At 40.5% G+C, this 19,879-nt stretch overlaps 1 protein-coding gene across 1 annotated transcript in view; it reads left to right on the top strand.

The window, feature by feature from the left end:
* Window positions 1-19,879, top strand: part of PTPRN2 (protein tyrosine phosphatase receptor type N2) — a 679,248-nt gene that overhangs the window by 603,666 nt on the left and 55,703 nt on the right. Inside the window, 2 exon segments of the mRNA XM_075495417.1 lie at window positions 9,285-9,432; window positions 18,371-18,444. Coding sequence (XP_075351532.1) covers window positions 9,285-9,432; window positions 18,371-18,444 — 222 coding nt within the window.

The following is a 19,879-nucleotide window of genomic DNA, read 5'->3' as shown; positions in this document are numbered from 1 at the left end:
TGTGTTTTCAGCTAGGTAATTAGTGTGTAGTAATATATTTTTAAAGTTTTCATTTCAGGCATACAACATCATTAGCAGGCATATAAATGAATCACAAATATGTCTGAGATTGTGGTATGATGTTCAAACCATTAGTAAAAAAAATAAAGTGAGAAGAAGGGATCAGCTGAAAAATAGGTTTAATGTGTAAGAAGAAAATAGCAATTTCCTGTGAGAATGGAATTGGGTGTCAATATTTATCACAAAGAGTTGAAGGACTTGATTTGGGGTTTTTTTGGCAGTTTTCTGCTACTTTTTTATTCAGCTGTGTAGCTTGTGCTTTTGCGTTTTAACAAAGCTACCAGAAGCACTTCCCAAAGTGTCTCAGTTGACGAATTCAACTGACACTAACCTTGCCGTCAGTTCCTATACTGCAGAGTTGTCTTTAATGGAGAAGTTTGGGTTTTTTTTGTTTTGGATTTATTTTTGTTTTTAAGAAATGTCACAACATATCTCATGCTGTGAAATGGTATTTGGCTAAGAGGTCTAGCCCCCCATTTTTTGAAATAACATTCTTCCTTTATTTAAAGGCTATCTATTATTTAAGATTTTTATTGTGAAATCTACCGTAAGAAGCACAGAAAGCCTGGAAACTGATTTTGGCTAATTCATCTTTTAAATCTTTATTATTTAATTTGGCGTGTCTTGTATAAACAGAATCTAAGGTGCATAAATTAAATTCCTCTCCTCATCAACTGCTTAAACCCTGTACTTCTAAACAAAACCCCCAAACCGAAACCTGTTCTAATTCCGTTAGAGTCAGGACATTTGGTATGCTCTAATTACGAAAATGTTATGAGGTATGGATTCCTGAAGGTTGCACAACCTTTAGCCCTGTCTATAAACATGATCATGGGAAAAGGAAAGAACAGCGGTCAAGACGACTGATTTCTGAATTTCCCTGCAAAATAAGAGGTTTAGGAGCATATTCTGTGACCCTGGGAAATTTACTTCAGTGTTTCTGCCCTTTCGTTTCCCATCTGTGAAACAGCGATGCTAGTTGCCTCCCCTGCAGAACTAATGTGGGTACTTTCAGACAGTTGGACAGAAGGAGCCATAGAAATACAGAGATTGTAAGGGAGCAAATTATATTCCTTTTATGGTAATCATATGCTCCTTTCTGTTGAGGTTTATTTAAAGCAAATTAATTGCAGGTGTGAAACTTCATAGGCATAATTTAGATTTCAAGAAAGGGGGTAAGGAGGAGGAGATGGGGGTGGTTGTATTTTAAGACCTAGAAGACACCATTAAGTAGCTGATAATCCTCAAGAAGGATTCTTTGTAGAGTGAATTTCTGTATCTTCTGCTATATTTAGAGAGCCAGGTAGACTAAATATTTCATAATTAAACATCCTCTTTTTTTTTTAATGTTTGATGCTATGTTTCCTTTCAAAAGCATACCTGCCTCCATCATTCCTGATTCAAGCAATGGTTAGCATCACGTGTGTTTTCCAAGATTTCCTCCAGAGCTGAAAACCTACGTCAGTCCACACCAGGTTGTACCCAGCCATTTCCCTGGGATTTCATTGAGCACCTTTGGCAGCTGGGAGCTGTAAGAAAAAGGATTAGCGAGTATTTGTCTGACACACACTGATCCCAGCACCTGCTGATTGGATTGAAGTAATCCTTTTACAAGTTACAAAACTCTATTATCAGAGCATTAAGAGAGGGGGAGGCAGTGATATACACCACATCAAGGGTATATTAATTTAGGTAAACAGAACATAGGTTGCCATTTAATGTACTTGTGAATTACAGTCATTCTTGCAAAAGTTGCACGATAGTCTAGTTTGATAGAGAATGTCATAAACTGCTCATGCAAAGCTGATACTTCTCTAGAAACTCAAGGACAATCATTTAAAATTATTTTAGATGGCATGCTTAAAGCACGACTGTGCTCTCTGTGTACATGCTTAGTTGTTTACGATAATCTTTACATCTAAAAATATAAAATTGAAACTATGGAATGTCCTTTTTTATTGTTGGCTGACATCACCATGGAGGTTAATTTATTTCCGAATAATACAACCTCTTTGAAACAATCTAGGGATATTATTCTCAACCAGGCTGAATGGTTGCTTTGTCAGAGAATTGCCTCCCTCTGGTTTTTTTTTTAGTTTTCCTTCATCACCTACCATATTATATATGATATTAGTAGTATTTTATGCCAAATTACTATTAAAGCTTCACAGTAGTTTAAAATACTGGATTGAAAATGCTTCAAATGCTCTTTTCACTGGTGTAATCGAGTACTGAGAAATACGAGAAAAATTAGATCAAAACACGTTATGGTAGTAACGTGGCTGCAAACACTGAGGAGGAAAAATAATTTCTCAGTGTGTTTTACAAAGACAAAATACAAATTCCCAGGGTTTTATTTCCTAGATTTTTTCATTCGTGGTTACCTTAGACAGTTCTCGCTGATAAGATCAGGAGATCTGGGATGGCACAAGACAAGTTAGAAAAGAGATAGGAGCCTTCAGCCTGAAACGTCTGACTAATCGGATGATGAAATCCTGGCTCCAGTGAAGTCAGGAGTGTTGCCACTGACAGCAGCGGATGCAGAACGCTCCCCAGGATTGAAAGTATGTGAGACTTTATAGCCAGATGTTAATTTACTGGGATTTCTTCCAGATACAAGTTCTGTGAGATACTGACAATAAGTTACCACAACAGAATCTTTATTTTTTATATATGTGTATATATATATATATATATATATATATATAAACTCAATGTAACTAGCCCAATAAAGTCACACTTCTCTACAGTTAACATTGAAAACTTGATTTGCCATGTTAGGGCTAAAGCTAGTGGTTTTAAGTTATGGAGTTAGCAGTTATGGAGTGACATTTCAGAGGTGGAGCTGGTCTCAGTAACAGCTATAGGGTCTACATTATTGCGAGTTGGTTGGATCAGAAACATCTGTGGTGCTTCAACAGAAGTATAGCTATTAGAGAAAACTGTGATTTTCTTACTGTGTTAGTTGATTGAAAGACTTAAATTGGTTGAGATAGTGCATCCTCTCCTTATTGAAGGTCTGCTTTGTTAAGGAAGAAAGGTAGGAAAGGTATGGGCATAGTTTGGCTCTGCTCCTGTGTTTTCTTCTACATGGGGCACCACTGAGAGCATTCTTCATGGAAACGTGTGGTGACCTCCCAGCCTTCGGTCTCTGCAAGACCACCACAGAAGCTCAGAGAGAAAGACCGACCTTCTGTAAACAAGGGAGAGCCCAAAGTAACTTCAGCACTACTGTGAACCTGTGTTAGGTGATGTGAGAAATGCTTAGAAAATGTGAAGAAATATTGTGGTGCTCTGCATGGTCTGAATACGGCTCAGGATTCTCATAGTGACACTTATCTCAGGGAGCTTTATTTGAGCAGATCTGGACAAGTGTGGGTGCACCAAAATAGAAGAATAAAGTAATCATAATTTCATAAAAGAGGAGTGGAGAGAAGGAAAGAGGAGAAGAGAAATGAACCTTTCTATTGCTATTCCCTGAGTCCAGACTCCAGCCCTAGAAAATAATGGAGCATATATTTAAAAAGAAATTGCTGATTATCTAGTGAGACATTTTTCAAGGGCATAAAAGGGAGATAAGTGTGAGGGTCTCATTTAAGAGGATGGGGAAGGCTGGTGTCTTTCCTTTGTGCGTTTGCTAATCTCCTCCATCCTTTCCATTGGATAGCTGCACAATGAGCAAGAATGTGCATAATTTTATAAAGAATAAATCTTGCCTGGACAAACTTGATTGCTTTTTATTTAACTAAAACTACAAAACCAGTAGATGAAATGAAAACAACAGATGTAAAATATCCAGATTTTAATAAAGCCTTGAAACTGTCTCATGAATAGTTAATTGAAAAATTAATGTCAATTTTTTAGAAGACAATTATGTGGATTGAAATGTGGCTAAAGGATGATATACAGAAAGTAATGATCAAAAGCTATGTATGGGAGTGGCTGGGAGAGTACAGGAATTGCTGTTAGATCCAGTTATATTTAACTTTTTAAATAATGATCTGGAAGTGGATGGAAGTGACTTAATGACTTTTGCAAGTGGTATCACAGTGTAAAGTTCTGCACAGAAGTGATGACAGAGGAGTAATTCAAAAGTCTGAAAACCTTAAACCTGAAAACACATACAACAAATAAGGTTAAATTATCTTTGAAGAAAAGAGTCGCAAGAAGAGATGTCTATAGTTTGCATAGATCCATTAATTCATGATTTGTGAAGACACTGAAATATATACAAGCAGAAATTATACAGAACAGCAATATTCTGTGTAAGCAGAGTAAGGTTGAAATAAATGGATTGGTGACAATGGGTAGCAAATTAAGTTTGCAACAGAAAAGCAATACTATTGGCATCCCTATGAAAAAGCCATCTCAAATGAGTACTACTATTCCTTATTGAAAATATTTGAGTATTTCCAGAAATACAATGTATCGTTCAGAACAGTTCGTGTCCCGAGCAATAGTCATGAGCTGTGTTTTAGGCTTCCATTTCAGATACAGGGCACCTAAATGTTAGCAAAGTTTCTTAGTGAAGTACAAGACACAAGGCATTATTTGAAGGCCTGGAAATGTGTAATCATATGGGCTATTTCTGTCTCTAGCTTCTATAGCACTTCAAGTAATATGAGTGGGAACAGAGAAATTTACTGTGAAGCCGCTAATGATAAGGTATTAAGCCAGAAAAAGGAAGGAGAAAATCTTGTGCTGTGTTGAAAGTAAATTGGATTTACGCAGAAAAGTTTTCCTCTTACATCTAGTCAATGCAATATGTACTGTAGAAGACAAAGAAGTTTAAGCAGAATAGCAAAAATGCTGGGGTGTCCTGTGCCAGAACAATGTAGCCTACAAGTTAGCAAGGAACACAGGCGAAAAGAGCCTTTACTTAAGTCAATTGGAGGGAATAACAAAACAGATTGTTTCGAGTATGGTCGTTTAGTGCACAATTTGCTATTTAATAGCTAAGGCCAATTCTCTCCTCTCCAAATTCCTCTGAGGAGCCCAGAGAAGCACCACGGCATTGCCTGGCCCTCTGCATCTGGAAGAAGCGGCAGCAGTTTGAAAGCCGTGGCTCTCACGCTGTTAGATGAAAGGTGTGGATTTGAGTGGTCACCGTTCACGAGGATTAAGATAATGTCCCATCCACTTCTTCAGCTGACATTTGAGATTCGATTAGACCTGTCGAGGTCTGTCAATTTAACAGTTGCCCATTTTTCATTGAAAGAGACATCCTCGGTCGTGAAAAGAATGTCTAATCAAGTACCATTTTGGAAGTACGTTGTCAAAAATAATTGCTTTTTGTAATAGCTGAACATCAGCTAATAAAATAGGTGTTTTTAAAACAAATATCTTGACAGATGCAAACCATACTATCTCTGAAGAAGGTATTTGGAGATTGACCAGACAATTAGAATGTAATTGTTATATTTGTTAACCTTCATTTAGTCACAGAGCATGCACTGGATGCCACTCCTTGAGTAGAGAAAAAAGCAAAGAAAAACAAAGTGGTTTGACACCATATTAGAACATCAACCGAGCGCTCAGGAAGCTTTACCAAAGGCAAGCCAGGCTGCTGTGCTCTGTCTTTGTGCCTGCGTTCAGGCACACTGAATCTCTCTTAATATTTGCCACTGGCACTGGTTCTCTTGGCCAGCGATTCACTGTCCCTGGGACAGTTTTTCATCTTCTGGCTGAAAGCTCATCTCTTGCCTTACGACTGGCATGTCTCACACAATAATGATAGAAGTTACAACACATCCGCCCTCTCCACATAACATCGATGCATCCTCCTTATCCCCATAACATGTTTGGTAGCGAGAGTATCTCATCTGTGCATACAAAAGTATGAACTAGGCTATCAATTGTTCTTGCAGGTGAGGCCCTGTGGAAGGAAAGCTAAGCCTTAATGAAATTTAAGGTACATCAGGAGATCTGGCCAAGCAGACAGTGTTTGTTTAAATAATAGCGTATACTTGGGGTTACAGGACTTGTCTTGATGTGGGCATATTGGTGAGACTAGACCTCTGCCTTTTTCAGCAGGCTTTGAGGAGCATTACAGTAACAGAACAGTGGTGACAACCTCTATTTATTTTACCTGCTGCTCTGGGACAAGGACAATCACGTGCATGTTTGACATGTTGGTAATGAATTTCTTTTGTACCAGGCAAACGCTGCAGAATGTCTCATGAAAACATCCTAATTAAGAGGCGGATTTGAGTAGACATACAATCGCTAAAATATCAGAAGTTCCACTCAATTTAATGTACATCCAGCAGCTCCCAAGAGAGCGTTTCAAAATCACTAAGCTTCTGTTTAGCAAAATGGGGATGAGTGTAGGGGCTCTGAAGGACTGTAAATGAAAGATTACTTAAGTCTGAGGGAATTGTCTGACTTCTGAATGTTTTAAAGCAAGCTTCTTTCTTGGTAGCTTTTTTAAACGTGCATAAAGCAGATGTTTATATTGCACAGAGCCTTCCATGGGTCTGTTCAAATAGTCAAACACCTTTTCAAGATCTGTCAGGAAGTGCCCTGTGAATCTGATCCGTGTGTTCCAGGTGTTGAGACTACACGAAAAGTGGTTGTCCGGTTAAAGTAAAGATTTCAGTTTGTTTTCATTTGAACATTCATTTGTCTTTACAGTCAGGATTCCCTGACAAAGGAAGGTAAAAGTAAAAAGAGTATTCCTTTTTAAAGAGAGATGAGTTATTTAAAAATTCATGTGCACTAAAAGCAATCAAATTACCTTAGCTGTGTCACATTTGACCATTTAAAAAGAAAATAAAATTTATTTTTAAAATACGATCCTTGAAATCATCAAATAGGCAAGTTGGAGCCAATGGGAAACTCCTTGCTACGTACAGCCCTGCCTTAGGAATTAAATGTTCACAGCCCTTTTCCTACAGCTTCGTGGATCTCACAGTATTTTGGAGAGATTCAGTCTTGGCAGATCTGCATATCTGCATAAAATGTCCCTGAAATCTATGGGACATTGGTGACGGGCATGTCAAAATGAATCAGATTATAAAACTGTGGTTTAAAATGGGAAGATGCTACGGGCTGGTCCTTGACTGCCTGATCTCTGCCTGCTGCATGCTAAACAGCTTCTCTGAAGCCAGGAGTCTTGGCTCACTGTTATTGTAAGGTTTTGCTGTTTTTTCCCTTTGCCTCATAAAAATCCTTATATACCAACTATTCTCTGCTCAGGAGGGATTATCTTTTTTTTTATGTTCAGTATACATGTCCAGGCACAGATTTACTAGGAGACGAGAACGGGATCTTTAGCCTCCCTCCTTTCCCCAGTAGCAACAGCCTTTCGGCAAGGACAAGCAAGCTATCAGAGGATGGTTTTCTCTCATTAACTTGCAGGTTAAGGCTGGGAACATGTTAGCTGACGCACTCCCCTAGCACACGACGGGGCCGCGCAGCTCTCCCAGCTCCCCATCCGTCAGGTCGCGGCTCCGTCCACTGCGGTGCTTTTTCCTTCATTATAGAAAAGAAGCAATCACACAGTAGGTGTTTTGATTGTATCTAGGCCACCACTATTTTTTACCTCCTTTAGAAACCTTTCTTCTAACGCGATATATTTCTATGTCCTTAAAGATATTCTTTCTGGAAGCGTCGCTTCTTGAATTGCTTTTCAGTAACAGGTTTGATTTACAAATCTCATCTAGGGACACCCACACCCCACAAACCCTGCACAAAACAAAGCTGTGTGTCAGGGGCTCTTTTGTAACCAAAAAACCATTCAAGCTGCAAGAGAGAGCAGTCTCCTGCCTCGCTGGTGGGGCGGGCAGCGCGGTGGAGCGACAGCTTTAGCAGCATTCCCATTCGGTGGAAGACAAGCTGCAAGCTTTTTGCACCTTCTGTTAAACCCGCTGAGAGGGCATGCGAGCCTTTCTTCTTTAAAGCATGTTTGGGAAGAGCTATTCAACATAACGGAGATTGTCTAAGGAAGAGGTTTTGTAAGCAATTAAACTGCTTTTTATACTTTTCAGTGAATCCTTTCCAGGAGCTTTTTCTAGATGAGTGTTGCTACAGATTGGGCTGTATTAGTGAGTGCTCCAGCGGGAACCGCTTTGACTGCTGTTTGGGCCAGAGGCACCCACCGCTCTGCTCCCAACCCCTGTGCAGACCCTGTGCCTCTCCCCTGAACAGTCTGTCCCTTCTTTAATCGGTTTAAGGATGTTAACTTCAACCTACCTTGTAAAGGTAGTATGGAGTTTAATTTACAAGTACGAACTGGGTGTAATGTGAGATTCTCCTGCTGCTCACTGTAGGAGAAGGTGACAGGCTCTGACAGGTAATTTGGCTGTATAAGTAGGCTTACAGTACCAGGTGATCACTTTCTTCATTTTCATGTTAAAGGGAGGGGACGATTTCTGGTTTTCCCCACCCTTCCTCCTGTCTGCTCTCTTCCCCTCACCTACTTGGTTGATTTTCAGGTCCATGGGGTGAAGGAATAGGGTTTTAGTTCGCTTTTGGCAAACCTTTGGAGCTGCCATACTGAATCTCTAGCCTCGGGAGATCTGTAAAAACTTAAGACCTGCACCAATATACTGTGATGGGCCATCGTTCCTGCCACAGCCAGTTCATTTTTCTTTGGTGAGGCTTCTCCTAACACTGTTGACTTTACTGAATGCCAGGTACAATCTTTAACAACCTATATTAATATTAATTTAACAGCACCTTCTCAGTTCAAGGCCCTCTCTGTGCCAGTCCATGTGCAGGATGAGTTCCTGATGACCTGGTACTTGAGTCGTGACACTTCAGCCTGGCAATTTTTTAATTCTCCTCAACAGCTGTATCGTTGTTGTGAGTTGCATATGTGCTTGAACTTTACTTTCAAAAGCCTTCGGTTTGACGTGAGCTGTTGTTGTAGTAATTTTTATCAATGGACTTTGGTTTCTTTTTCATTGCCTGATGAAAGAGACATTTGGGCTTACATTTTCTAGGTACTGAAGCAGAAATAGTTTTCTCCTGAAGCTCAGTAGCTGGGGGTTTCAAGCATTTCTTCTCTGTTAGCACTGGTACATGTTAGCGTTCTCATTTTGTATAGCACAAATAATCTTGAAGTTAACTCTCTTAAGTGAATTAGTCATAAGACTGATTGTGTTTTGTGTTTTATCCCCAAAGCTCGGGATTCCTGTGCTTTCCATCCTGAGATACATCCTTTTAGCTTAGCTTTGAGCCTAGCTAAGTCAATGCTTAATACTGTATTCTTTTAATTCCAGTCCTACATGGAAGATCATCTGAAAAACAAGAATCGTCTGGAGAAAGAGTGGGAAGCTCTGTGTGCTTACCAGGCTGAACCCAATGCCACCACCATTGCACAGCAGGAGGAAAATGTCCAGAAGAATCGCTCACGGGCTGTAGTACCATGTATGTACACTCTAATTTAGATGATTGCGTTTTAAGTAAGTCGTTGATACTTTTCTCAATATCCTTTGCACAGTGGTTTGAAAGCTAGAGATGACAGGCAAACAGAATACAGAGTAGCTCATATGTGTACCAGAAAACTGTAGCTACAGCTATGGGTTGGGTGCATGTCCTGTTGTCACATCAGACACTGTTTATCTCCTTATAAGTTGCATATATGTTACAAAAATGCACAACTATGTCACATAGCACTGCTGCTGCAGCTGTGCTGTCTCATGAAATTCAATAGCCAGAGTGCTTTTCAATGCTGGAATATACTTTCTGTACAAGAGTGGCATCTGTAGCCATTCAACAGAAAGAAGTTTGGCTTGTGTTTAGACAAGTTGGTATCATGTCCATCCAACAGTAATACCAGCAGTCTATAATCAGAGCTAGATGATCTGTTTATCAGATACTCAGCTGTACTGAATGAGCCCCTTTAGGCTTCAGTGGATAAGCTTGCAAACTGGCTTCTCTCTCTGCTAGGCTTAGGATAAAAAGAGAAAAAGAAAAAAAAAAACAACCAGCCAGTGTTTATATTCCTAGAATCTGCTCTTTCCTGTAAGCAGCCACCTTTCTGAGCTTGAAATAAAGCAACATATTTTTCCTATGCAAATATATGTATCTCATAGATTACATTGGTAATCTATGGCCACACATTTTATTAAGCAACCAATGAAACAAAACTGAAACTGAGAATATATGCATAGACCACAGCAACACAAATGCTCTCAGTCAGTGTGCCCACAATCCAGCTGGGTAGCTTGGCAAAAATACATAGCTATTTTAATTTTTAAAGTGCCCTGAAAACATTAATTTTCCCTGTGAGGGCCTTGAGTAAGTTCTATTCCTCCTTTAGAAATGGGGAAATGACAGGTAACACATTAAGTAAATGTCAGAGCCAGATTTAGAGTGAAGATTCTTTGGAAGTACATGATAATTTAACTGAGCCCATCAGTCCTTGCATATTTGCTTCAGCAGGGTTTGGCTCTGTTGTTTATGTACTGGCTCTGTCTGCAGTACTTTGCTGTCGAGGAGAGGAGTACAGTAGCTTGGCGATACGGATTCTCCTGAGTAAATATGGTGCTGGTCAAGAGCCTTTTGGGGCAACAGCAACAGTTTGCTGACTTCCATGTGTTGTGGGATCAGGTCTGTTGAAAAGCTCTAAAGAGGTAACCATGAAAGTTAAAGAAGCGCAAGACTTCTGTGCTCTTTTCCATCCTGAAAGAATAGCATTTAACCGACACGATAGGAAGTAAAAATCGCTCCATGATAATGTGTATTGATCCAAATTGATCTTCCTGCTTAAAGTGTTCTTTTCAATATGGACTTATAGTCAGACCATCTTAAGCTGTTCCAAGTCTCTGCTCATAAATTAAGCCAGATTGTTTCTGGTTGCTGCGCTGGAGACAGCATGGGCGCTACAGGTGTTGCCAGCAATTGATGCTGGTTGTTCAGCCGATGTAGGAAACGTGTCTGCGTGATACAATGAGCAATAAGATAGGGACCCTCAGACTAGACCGTTCTAGCTCTGAATCCGGATATAACATAGCTGCGGCAGTGCTAAAGAGCAGAGATTTTTAGCTTGGGTGTCATGCCACACTAAAGAGCTGAACTATTTTCAGAGCTAAGATAGTCTGTCTCTTTTCATTATATTGTACCATGATGAATCATCCTACACTGACGAGCCTTCAGTTGACAAGTCTCTGCTCATTGCTTCTTCCATGGCATGTTGTTATGCCTGTTCTTCCCATCGCTGAGTCTGGACTGAATCAGTACTACCTGGGAAGGTATTTGGACATGGACAGGGTGGCTGCAATTTATCTGAAGCTTTAATTAGGAGTATTTTAGCACAGTTAAAATCCCTTAGTACTTTTATGAGAGTAAAATGCTATTTTTTGGCTTTGTTACAATGTGGAAACTTCTATTATAGCTATTAGTGCACTGGGAACTTTCTTTTTTTGACTGAATTGCACAAAATTACCTGCCCTCACTTTCTGAAGTTGCTGCGCACTGGTAAACAGCTGTCATGGTGTACCCTTAAAACTACTTTGATGATGGGTAGAAAGTGTGGCATAGAGTTTAAACAATATTAAATTTTGATAAGGTGATGGTTATTGTAGGCTCTAAGATTAGACTGAGATGAGAAAGAGCCCAGTTTGCCCACTTCTTTTTGACTACGTTTGACATTAAAACTATAGCAAAAAGTCACAGATTTGCTTCATAATAAATTAAGAAGCAAAGCTGATACAGTTTTGATATGCTACAAAGTTGTTATGCTACATTCAAAGTATTCTCACAGAGTAATGCCTTGTTAGCATTTCCTTACCCCTTTCATATTCATCATCACCTTGACAAGGTAGAACAAGATTGCCAATTCATGTAAAAAATTTCACCTTAGGAAGCCTTCAAAGAAGCTTTAATATTGTGTTGTATTTACTTTGCATTTTCCTTTCTTAACCAGTCTTAAAATAATATGATATTATTTTTTACTGATTACATAACTGATGTAATTTCTAGATTAACATTACCTTTAATCTCACAGATTTATCAGAGTTTACTCTTATACCTTCTCTATTTACAAACAGCTTTTAAAATACTTGGTAGCAGAACACCTCGACATGGCACTTAATTAATTACTAGTTTAAAAATTCTAACAATTGAAGTAACTCGGACCTTCTAGATTAACAAAACTGCATCCTTTTATCCAACCAGCAAGCAGATTGCTATAATTTAGGGCAATGGGATACCTTTTTTTCTGTATGAACACATGAGCAGCTCAATTTGTTGATGTCCAAAAAAAAACTTTCGAGACTTTATTTTCTCTTCTTGCATCTCTGCAAAATAAAACCATCTCAATGGGGTCGATACTGTATGTTGCTATTTATGTATACCATAGATACACATGGGTATTTTAAACATTTGGCAAACAACTTTGTGCAGTGTACATCTGTCAAAAGCTGTCTACCGTAGCTGTGTCCGTGGGTCATGGTGTATATTACAGCAACCTGCTTACCTCTGTGCTTTGATTTTCCCCCAAAGGAAAGCAAAGCGTTCGAGGGCAGAGTGTGCACCCAGCTCTGAGGCTTGTGTGCAGTGAGAGCAGAGCCAGGGGATGTGCACCGAGGATGGGCACACCTGAGCAGAGGGTACTTGCTCTGGGCGTGTGCATTTTCCCTATCAGTAATGCGCGTACAAATAGTGCTTTGGAATAAACGAACTTGCTTTCAGTTCAGATCTAAGAAGAGTTCCAGTTTGTGCAAATAACCTATGGGCAAAATAATGATAATCAACAAATTATGATTCTTCACAGTCTTCAGACTGCTCCACTTTTGCTCCTCAGTAGTTCTTCACTTTCTTACTTCAGTGTGGTTCTGTACAGTGCTTTGTATGGAAGAAAAAATATCAGCCTAAATCTAGAAGGAAGAGAATGATGATCCAGGCAGAATGTGCCAAGTTGATTGTTGTGAGATTCACTCTGCTCTGTGATGCTTGGATTCAGTCAACCCAAAGTCGCCCATACTCCTTGTGTCCAGCCTTTGTTTGTTGGTTCTGTTCCTTCAGAAGTATCTGACTAAAAGGAAACAGAAGACAGAGGGAATTAGGTAAGATGGGAGTCTTATTTTTCCAAGCTTTCAATGCCCATTGGAAAACCAGCAAAAGTAATAGGTCTTCATTAAGTCACAGGGCCACTGTGAGATAAATAGAAGACTGTGAGATGGCATACCACTGTCGTATTGGTGGCTGTTTCAATAATCCAGATAGATACGACATTTTGCACTGAACTCAGTTGTTTAAACACAGGAATCTGGTGCCATTGGAGATGCCTAAAGTATTCAGGGCACCCACGCAGAGCTGGTAGGTATAACACAGGCTTTATGGGAGACCCGTGCCCTCCTAGCTGCTAGCCTGAGCGTCCTTAGCGCACCTCAGATCTCACTACAAACCTACACTGAGGCATTGAATCAAGTTCTCTGTGCATGATTCTGTGATATCGTAGATTAAGATGCCTAAATTTAAGTACCTCCATGTAGCTGCCTCCGTGCAAGCCAGGTATCAAAGCACCCGTTACAGCCAGTGAAGAGCTAGTCAGTGCAGTGGCATCAAGAGATCTGTGCAATGACCAAAAGTAAGTTTTTTATTTTCAGTGAAATGAATAGCTCTACGATGCCCTCAGATATCCTGTGTGAGCTTCAGATGCTGGTCCAATAGGATACAAGTCGTTAGGTCTTGTGTCATATCTGTTAACGTTGTGCAATGTCTAATCGACTCTACAGTTTCTCAAATGGTACGACATGTTTAGCCAACTAAATCAAGCCCCATTAACTGTAACCTAGTCCAGATGAAGATATCTGTCTGTAGACACCAAAACTTAGATTTCTGTCTATAAATTGAGTTTTTATATACTACAAACTCATGTGTTCTTGTTTTATATTTTATCCTTTATCCTCTATCCTCTACCCTTTATAATTTATACTTTAATTCATATTTTATACTTTATATTTTATATGTATATAAAATACAACATTGTGTTATACTTCTCCTCAGCTATAGGTTAGTACTAGCCTTCTTGTTCAGGAAGCCTCTCTCTGCCACGCATATCCATCTATACGTTTCGCTTTTCTTTCAGCTGTGGCTTTGCTGGAGCAGTAGCAAATGCAAAGTAGTTCAGCATTCAGCAGTAGCTATTGTAGATATTTGAAATGATGACTACTTGTAGCTTGGCCAGATTGCAGTAGTTAGTAACAGCATTTGTCTTTTCTCTCACTTCCTTATTACCGTCCCTCTCCTCTCCTATTTCTTCATTCATCTTTTTTTCTTGCTTTTTAGATTGATCTTATATATCTTCCTTTTCTGTCATCCCCTTCCTTCCTTTTATTTCCTGCTTCTCCTGCTTCTCTTTCCTTGCTTCTAACATAATCAATATGCAGTTTACAAAAAAAAATCTTGTACATTTGGCATTTTCCCCATAGTTGCTTAATGTTAACGTAACAAACTGGTGTCCATGGTATTCTATTTTTTTCCCCCTTCTTTTTCTGCCTGTTTCTGAAGAGCTATTATGCTAGTTCCTAGAAGCTTTGAGGTGATAACAGGCATAGACAAGCACAATCTGTTCATTGTCAATATGAATGCTTGATGCTGCCACTGAAGCACACATGGGTGCAAACTCTTGATATATGCAGAAAACACATGTACAACCTTTTTTGCACCCTTTTTTTTTTCTGAGCGCAAATACAAAGTCTCACCACCTTTTCGCTACCAAAGCCCTAACATGTCTCACCCTCTGATAAACCGTCCAAGACAGCAGGATAATGATATGGTACACTAAGTCAGAGGGTCTGGATAAAGCATTATGTTTTAAAAAAAAAGATCCTGAAGTTACTGATCTGACACTTGACTTTTATTGGAGAGTCACACTGACATCTGTTTGCTAAATACTAATGAATCACTGTCTGCTCTCTCTCCCTCATCCATTTGAAAACATTTCACACATTTTCATTGGTGATTAGTTCAAACACTTTTGCAGTCCAATGAATGGGACTTATCCTGAGTGCTTACTTAGCTTAAGATACATGAGAGACCACATTTAGTGCATGTAACCTGCATATCTCCTGCATAGCCAAAAGGTTTCAGAGCTGTAGTTCTTCAAGCACTCTGTGACAATGCTCATTGTAAAGCTTTCTATACAAAATCTTGGGTAGCCAGCCCCAGGATCTCAGATGTCACAAGTTCACTTTTATGTTTCAGATTTTTTTTGCAGTGGTGCCAAAGTAAGGTGGAAGTGAATAATGTGCATGTTCACGTGTTCCCTTTCTCATCTTCTTCATCCTCCTATTGTGTTGAAACCTTACCAGAGGAAATAATTTTATGTGAACAGTTAAACATAGAATCGTCTAGGTTGGAAAAGACTTTTAAGATCATCAAGTCCAACCGTTAACCTAGCACTGCCAAGTCCACCACTAAACCACATCCCTAAGTGCCACATCTGCACGTCTTTTAAATACCTCCAGGGATGGTGACTCAACCACTTCCCTGGGCAGCCTGTTCCAATGCTTGATAACCCTTTCAGTGAAGAAATTTTTCCTAGTATCCAATCTAAACCTCCCCTGGTGCAGCTTGAGCCCATTTCCTCTTGTCCTATGGCTTGTTACTTGGGAGAAGAGACCGACACCCACCTCACTATGGCATCCTTTCAAGTAGTTGTGGAGAGCGATAAGGTCTCCCCTCAGCCTCCTTTTCTCCAGGCTAAACAACCCCAGTTCCCTCAGCTGCTCCTCATCAGACTTGTGCTCCAGACCCTTCACCAGCTTCGTTGCGCTTCTCTGGGCACTCTCCAGCACCTCAATGTCTCTCTTGTAGCGAGGGGCCCAAAACTAAACACAGTATTCGAGGTGTGGCCTCACCAGTGCCGAGTACAGGTGGACAATCACTTCCCTAGCCCTGCTGGCCACACTGTTTCTGATACAAGCCAGGATGCCATTGGCTTTCTTGGCCACCTGGGCACACTGCTGGCTCATATTCAGTCGGCCATTGACCAATACTCTCAGGTCCTTTTCCGCTGGGCAGCTTTCCAGCCACTCTTCCCCAAGCCTGTAGCGTTGCATGGGGTTGTTGTGACCCAAGGGCAGGACCCGGCACTTGGCCTTGTTGAACCTCATACAACTGGCCTCAGCCCATCGACCCAGCCTGTCCAGATCCCTCTGCAGAGCCTTCCCACCCTCAATCAGATCAACTCTCCCGCCCAGCTTGGTGTCGTCTGCAAACTTACTGAGGAAGCACTCGATCCCTTCATCCAGATCATTGATAAAGATATTAAACAGAACTGGCTCCAATACTGAGTCCAGGGGAACACCACTTGTGACCAGCCACCAACTGGAGTAAACTCCATTCACCACAACCTTTTGGGCCCGGCCATCCAGCCAGTTCTTTACCCAGCAAAGAGTACGTCCGTCCAAGCCATGAGCAGCCATTTTATCCAGGAGAATGCTGTGGGAAATGGTGTCAAAGGCTTTACTAAAGTGTAGGTAGACAACATCCACATCCTTTCCCTCATCCACTAAGCAGGTCACCTTGTCATAGGAGATCAGGTTAGTCAAGCCAGACCTGCCTTTCATAAACCCATGCTGGCTGGGCCTGATCACCTCGTTGTCCCATACGTGCTGCATGATGGCACTCAAGATGATCTGCTCCATAACCTTCCCCAGCACCGAGGTCAGACTGACAGGCCTGTAGTTCCCCAGATCCCCCTTCCGGCCCTTCCTGTAGATGGGGTTTGGGGTTTTTTTTGCTAACTTGCAGTCAACTGGAAAGAATGCCTCTTCATTCCACATGATTTGTTCACCTCTAATCTTATTCCAGGAGAAGGTTGCTCACATTGGTGGGTTAAATTTTGCTGATGAGACTGAGTGACTATAAACAACACTCGTACAAGCACACCTTTGTCTCGCTCACATATTGAACTGCCGTGACATTACTGGTGAATAAACCCAAGCAGAGTTCAGACCCTCTGTCTCTACTTTCCTGTGTGGTACTTACATTTATTGTTGCTCATTATTAAAATAATGATTAGTACTTAATAGTTTAAAAAGCCAACTTGTAATTCTGCTGTTAAGAATGGTGTCACAGGCCACTAGACCAGATACAAAGGGGGACAGGGTGTATTCATGTACTCTTACTTTGTCTGTTTGAATAAATGGTGGAAAGATCCTCTCAAAACATCAGTATCCATGTTCAGCTGTAGAGGGTTATAGAAAGGGCAGCTCCAGGACCTCTCACCACAATATACTGTGCAGGGTAGGTTTGCTGAGAAGTATGAATTGTGCTGGTTATGTATCAGGTACAAGTTGTTTGAGATTCATATGTAAGGACTTAGACATCTCTCGCATAAATTATCTGCGTGTGGCCTGGTCTTTCTTTCTTTAGTCAGTGGAAAGAAACGGGCACTTCTCGAGTGCAATTTGGCCTGTTTGAGACAGCTACATCAGGGCGAGATGATTCATGACATCGAAATGTTTCTCTTCTCGTAGCAGAAAGTGAGTCTGGATGACTGGAACAGATGCAGACATCTGCATTGTCACCGTCTAAATGCAGACAAATAAAACACATCCATTACATATGTCCTGAAGTAAAAAAAAAAGGACTGGAGTTTGAGGTGTACCTGCTCTAAACATACTTGAGCTAACACCAGTAAAAATACAAGGTAAAAAGTGATAAAAGAATCTTGATAGTGGGCAAACAACATGAGTAAGTCTATGTCCAGAGCTGCTGTTTTCTTTACTAGTGGTGTCTGAACTAGCGACATTACCAGCAGTGTAAGATGTCTATATGTGCTCCAGTCGTACTTTTAGATGCAGTTCTTATTGGCATTTTCTCTCTCCCACAATCATCCCCAAGTCATATCGTCTCCCCTCATCACTAACGTAGCACCACACAGCACTTGTCTTTGATCAGGACAGATTAACTTTCTGTCCAGCTCTGAACTGTACTTTGATGTTCCTGCTGTTCATTTTCTAGATAAGCTTACTACCCTGCAAACACAGGAGTGTTTTCTATAATACTGTATTTTCCAGTGATTTGCCTAGTTTAAATCTTAAACTCTCTGAGCAGTAGAGATTCCCCTTTTTCCTACGAGAGGTCGTAACACATTATGGTGCATCTCATGAAGACATGCTTTCTGGTACTCAGCCTCTGAAATATCCTAGAGCTTCATTCCTGAGTCAGGCTGTGACTCTGTGGCTGCATCAAGTCTATGTGCAGTTAGGAGTCAGAAGGAAATATCCTTTCTGATATTTACCCTGCTTGCCTGTCTTAAAATGCACATTGATCTGACTTTGAATTGTTTAACTTAAAATGGGTAGAATACTTGTATAGAAACTTTCTTCTCTTTATTTCTCCTTTGCAGATGATCATTCCAGGATATGTCTGAAAGCTGAAAATAGCCACGACAATTCAGACTACATCAATGCTAGCCCAATTGTAAGTATGGTAACCTATGAGAAATAATCCAAATAGTGAGCCCCTGTCTTTCCTTGTTGTTAAAATATGCTTACTTGAGGGACCTCACTGCTCAGGTTGTGCAACCTCAGGTTGTGAGCACCTCACAACACTGATGTCTCAGGCTGTCCTCTCAAATCGAAGAGAAAGAAATCTTCTACATGTGCATGCAATACCCTTGAAGTTTATGTGCTAAGAAAACAAAGTCACTAGGTAGTCATCGATCTACCTTGTGATACTGTCAGGGTTTCTGTACTTGATATTATTAAATTACGGATTATAAATTCAACGATAGGCCCTTAGCAGAGCTTTTCCTTCTCTGAGGAGGTAGAACTTGCTTGGTTTTTTTTTGCTTTGTATTACTATCTGCTGTCGTAGGAGGAATGGTTTCTGTAGTTGTGGAGAGCTGAGCTCCACAGGCTTCTGAACTTCTGCAGCAGGAAGTGACATTTCCTCTTACCGCTCTTCCTCTGTTGCCCTACAGATGCATAGCTTTGTGCTTCTCTAGCTCTCCCAGTTCTTCTCTGAGCTAGCTGTTCTGAAAGCAAGAACAAGATCCCTTACCACTTGTGTATTCATTCAAACTGCAAAATAGGTCAATCCAATTTTTGCCTCCAAATACTCCAGCGTGGCCCAGCTGCCCTTTCTCACCCTATGTAAGCTGAATATGAATCCTTTCTTGTCTGTGAAAGGTGATAGGGAGAAAAGGTCTCTATTCGTAGACACAAAACAGGTATGATAGAGCCAGTAGCATTGCCCTGTCATAGGGTCTCAATGGAAGTGTCATGATACCCATTTGAAGGGGGAAAAAGGCACTGTGTCCTTGACCTCCGTGAGACTGCTAGTATTGGAGTCACTTTTACTCATGGTTCTTATTCACATTAATTAGGCACCAAAAAGTTATTATAGGGAAACTATGAGAAAGAACCTAGGATGGAGAATTAGATCTCACTGCAGTGGGCTGTGTATGCCATTACCGGCTCATTTTCCTGGGGAGTATCACTCCCCCAGTTAAATCACTTTGTGTGGGCAAGGCAGCTGACAATTTGCAACAGCATGAAATTACAGGCTGCTTCCTTCCAATGCTGTTGACAATACTTTTTTCCTTAAAAAAACCCACAACTACATAGAAACTGTTCTCTGAGCTTTGTTTTTGTTACTTTCATCAGAGTTCAAAAGCTTCATTTCCTTGAACGTACAAAAAATGTTTTATTCAAAGGGTTAAAAGATGCACAGAACCCAACAAACATCTTCAGGATGCTTTTGTCTTTGGCTTGGGGTAGAGGGTAAACCAAAGCACCTACATGCTTCAGGGATTGCCAGCTGCCATTTTAGAGAACAGGGGTAGATTCGCACAGATTAGAGCAGGTTTTGGACTACTTTTAAGTATGTCTCTGACTAGACCAAGCTCTAGCTG

This window comes from Mycteria americana, chromosome 2 (assembly GCF_035582795.1).
Source record: "Mycteria americana isolate JAX WOST 10 ecotype Jacksonville Zoo and Gardens chromosome 2, USCA_MyAme_1.0, whole genome shotgun sequence".
NCBI lineage: Eukaryota > Metazoa > Chordata > Aves > Ciconiiformes > Ciconiidae > Mycteria > Mycteria americana.
This window is presented reverse-complemented; position numbering and strand designations above follow the sequence as displayed.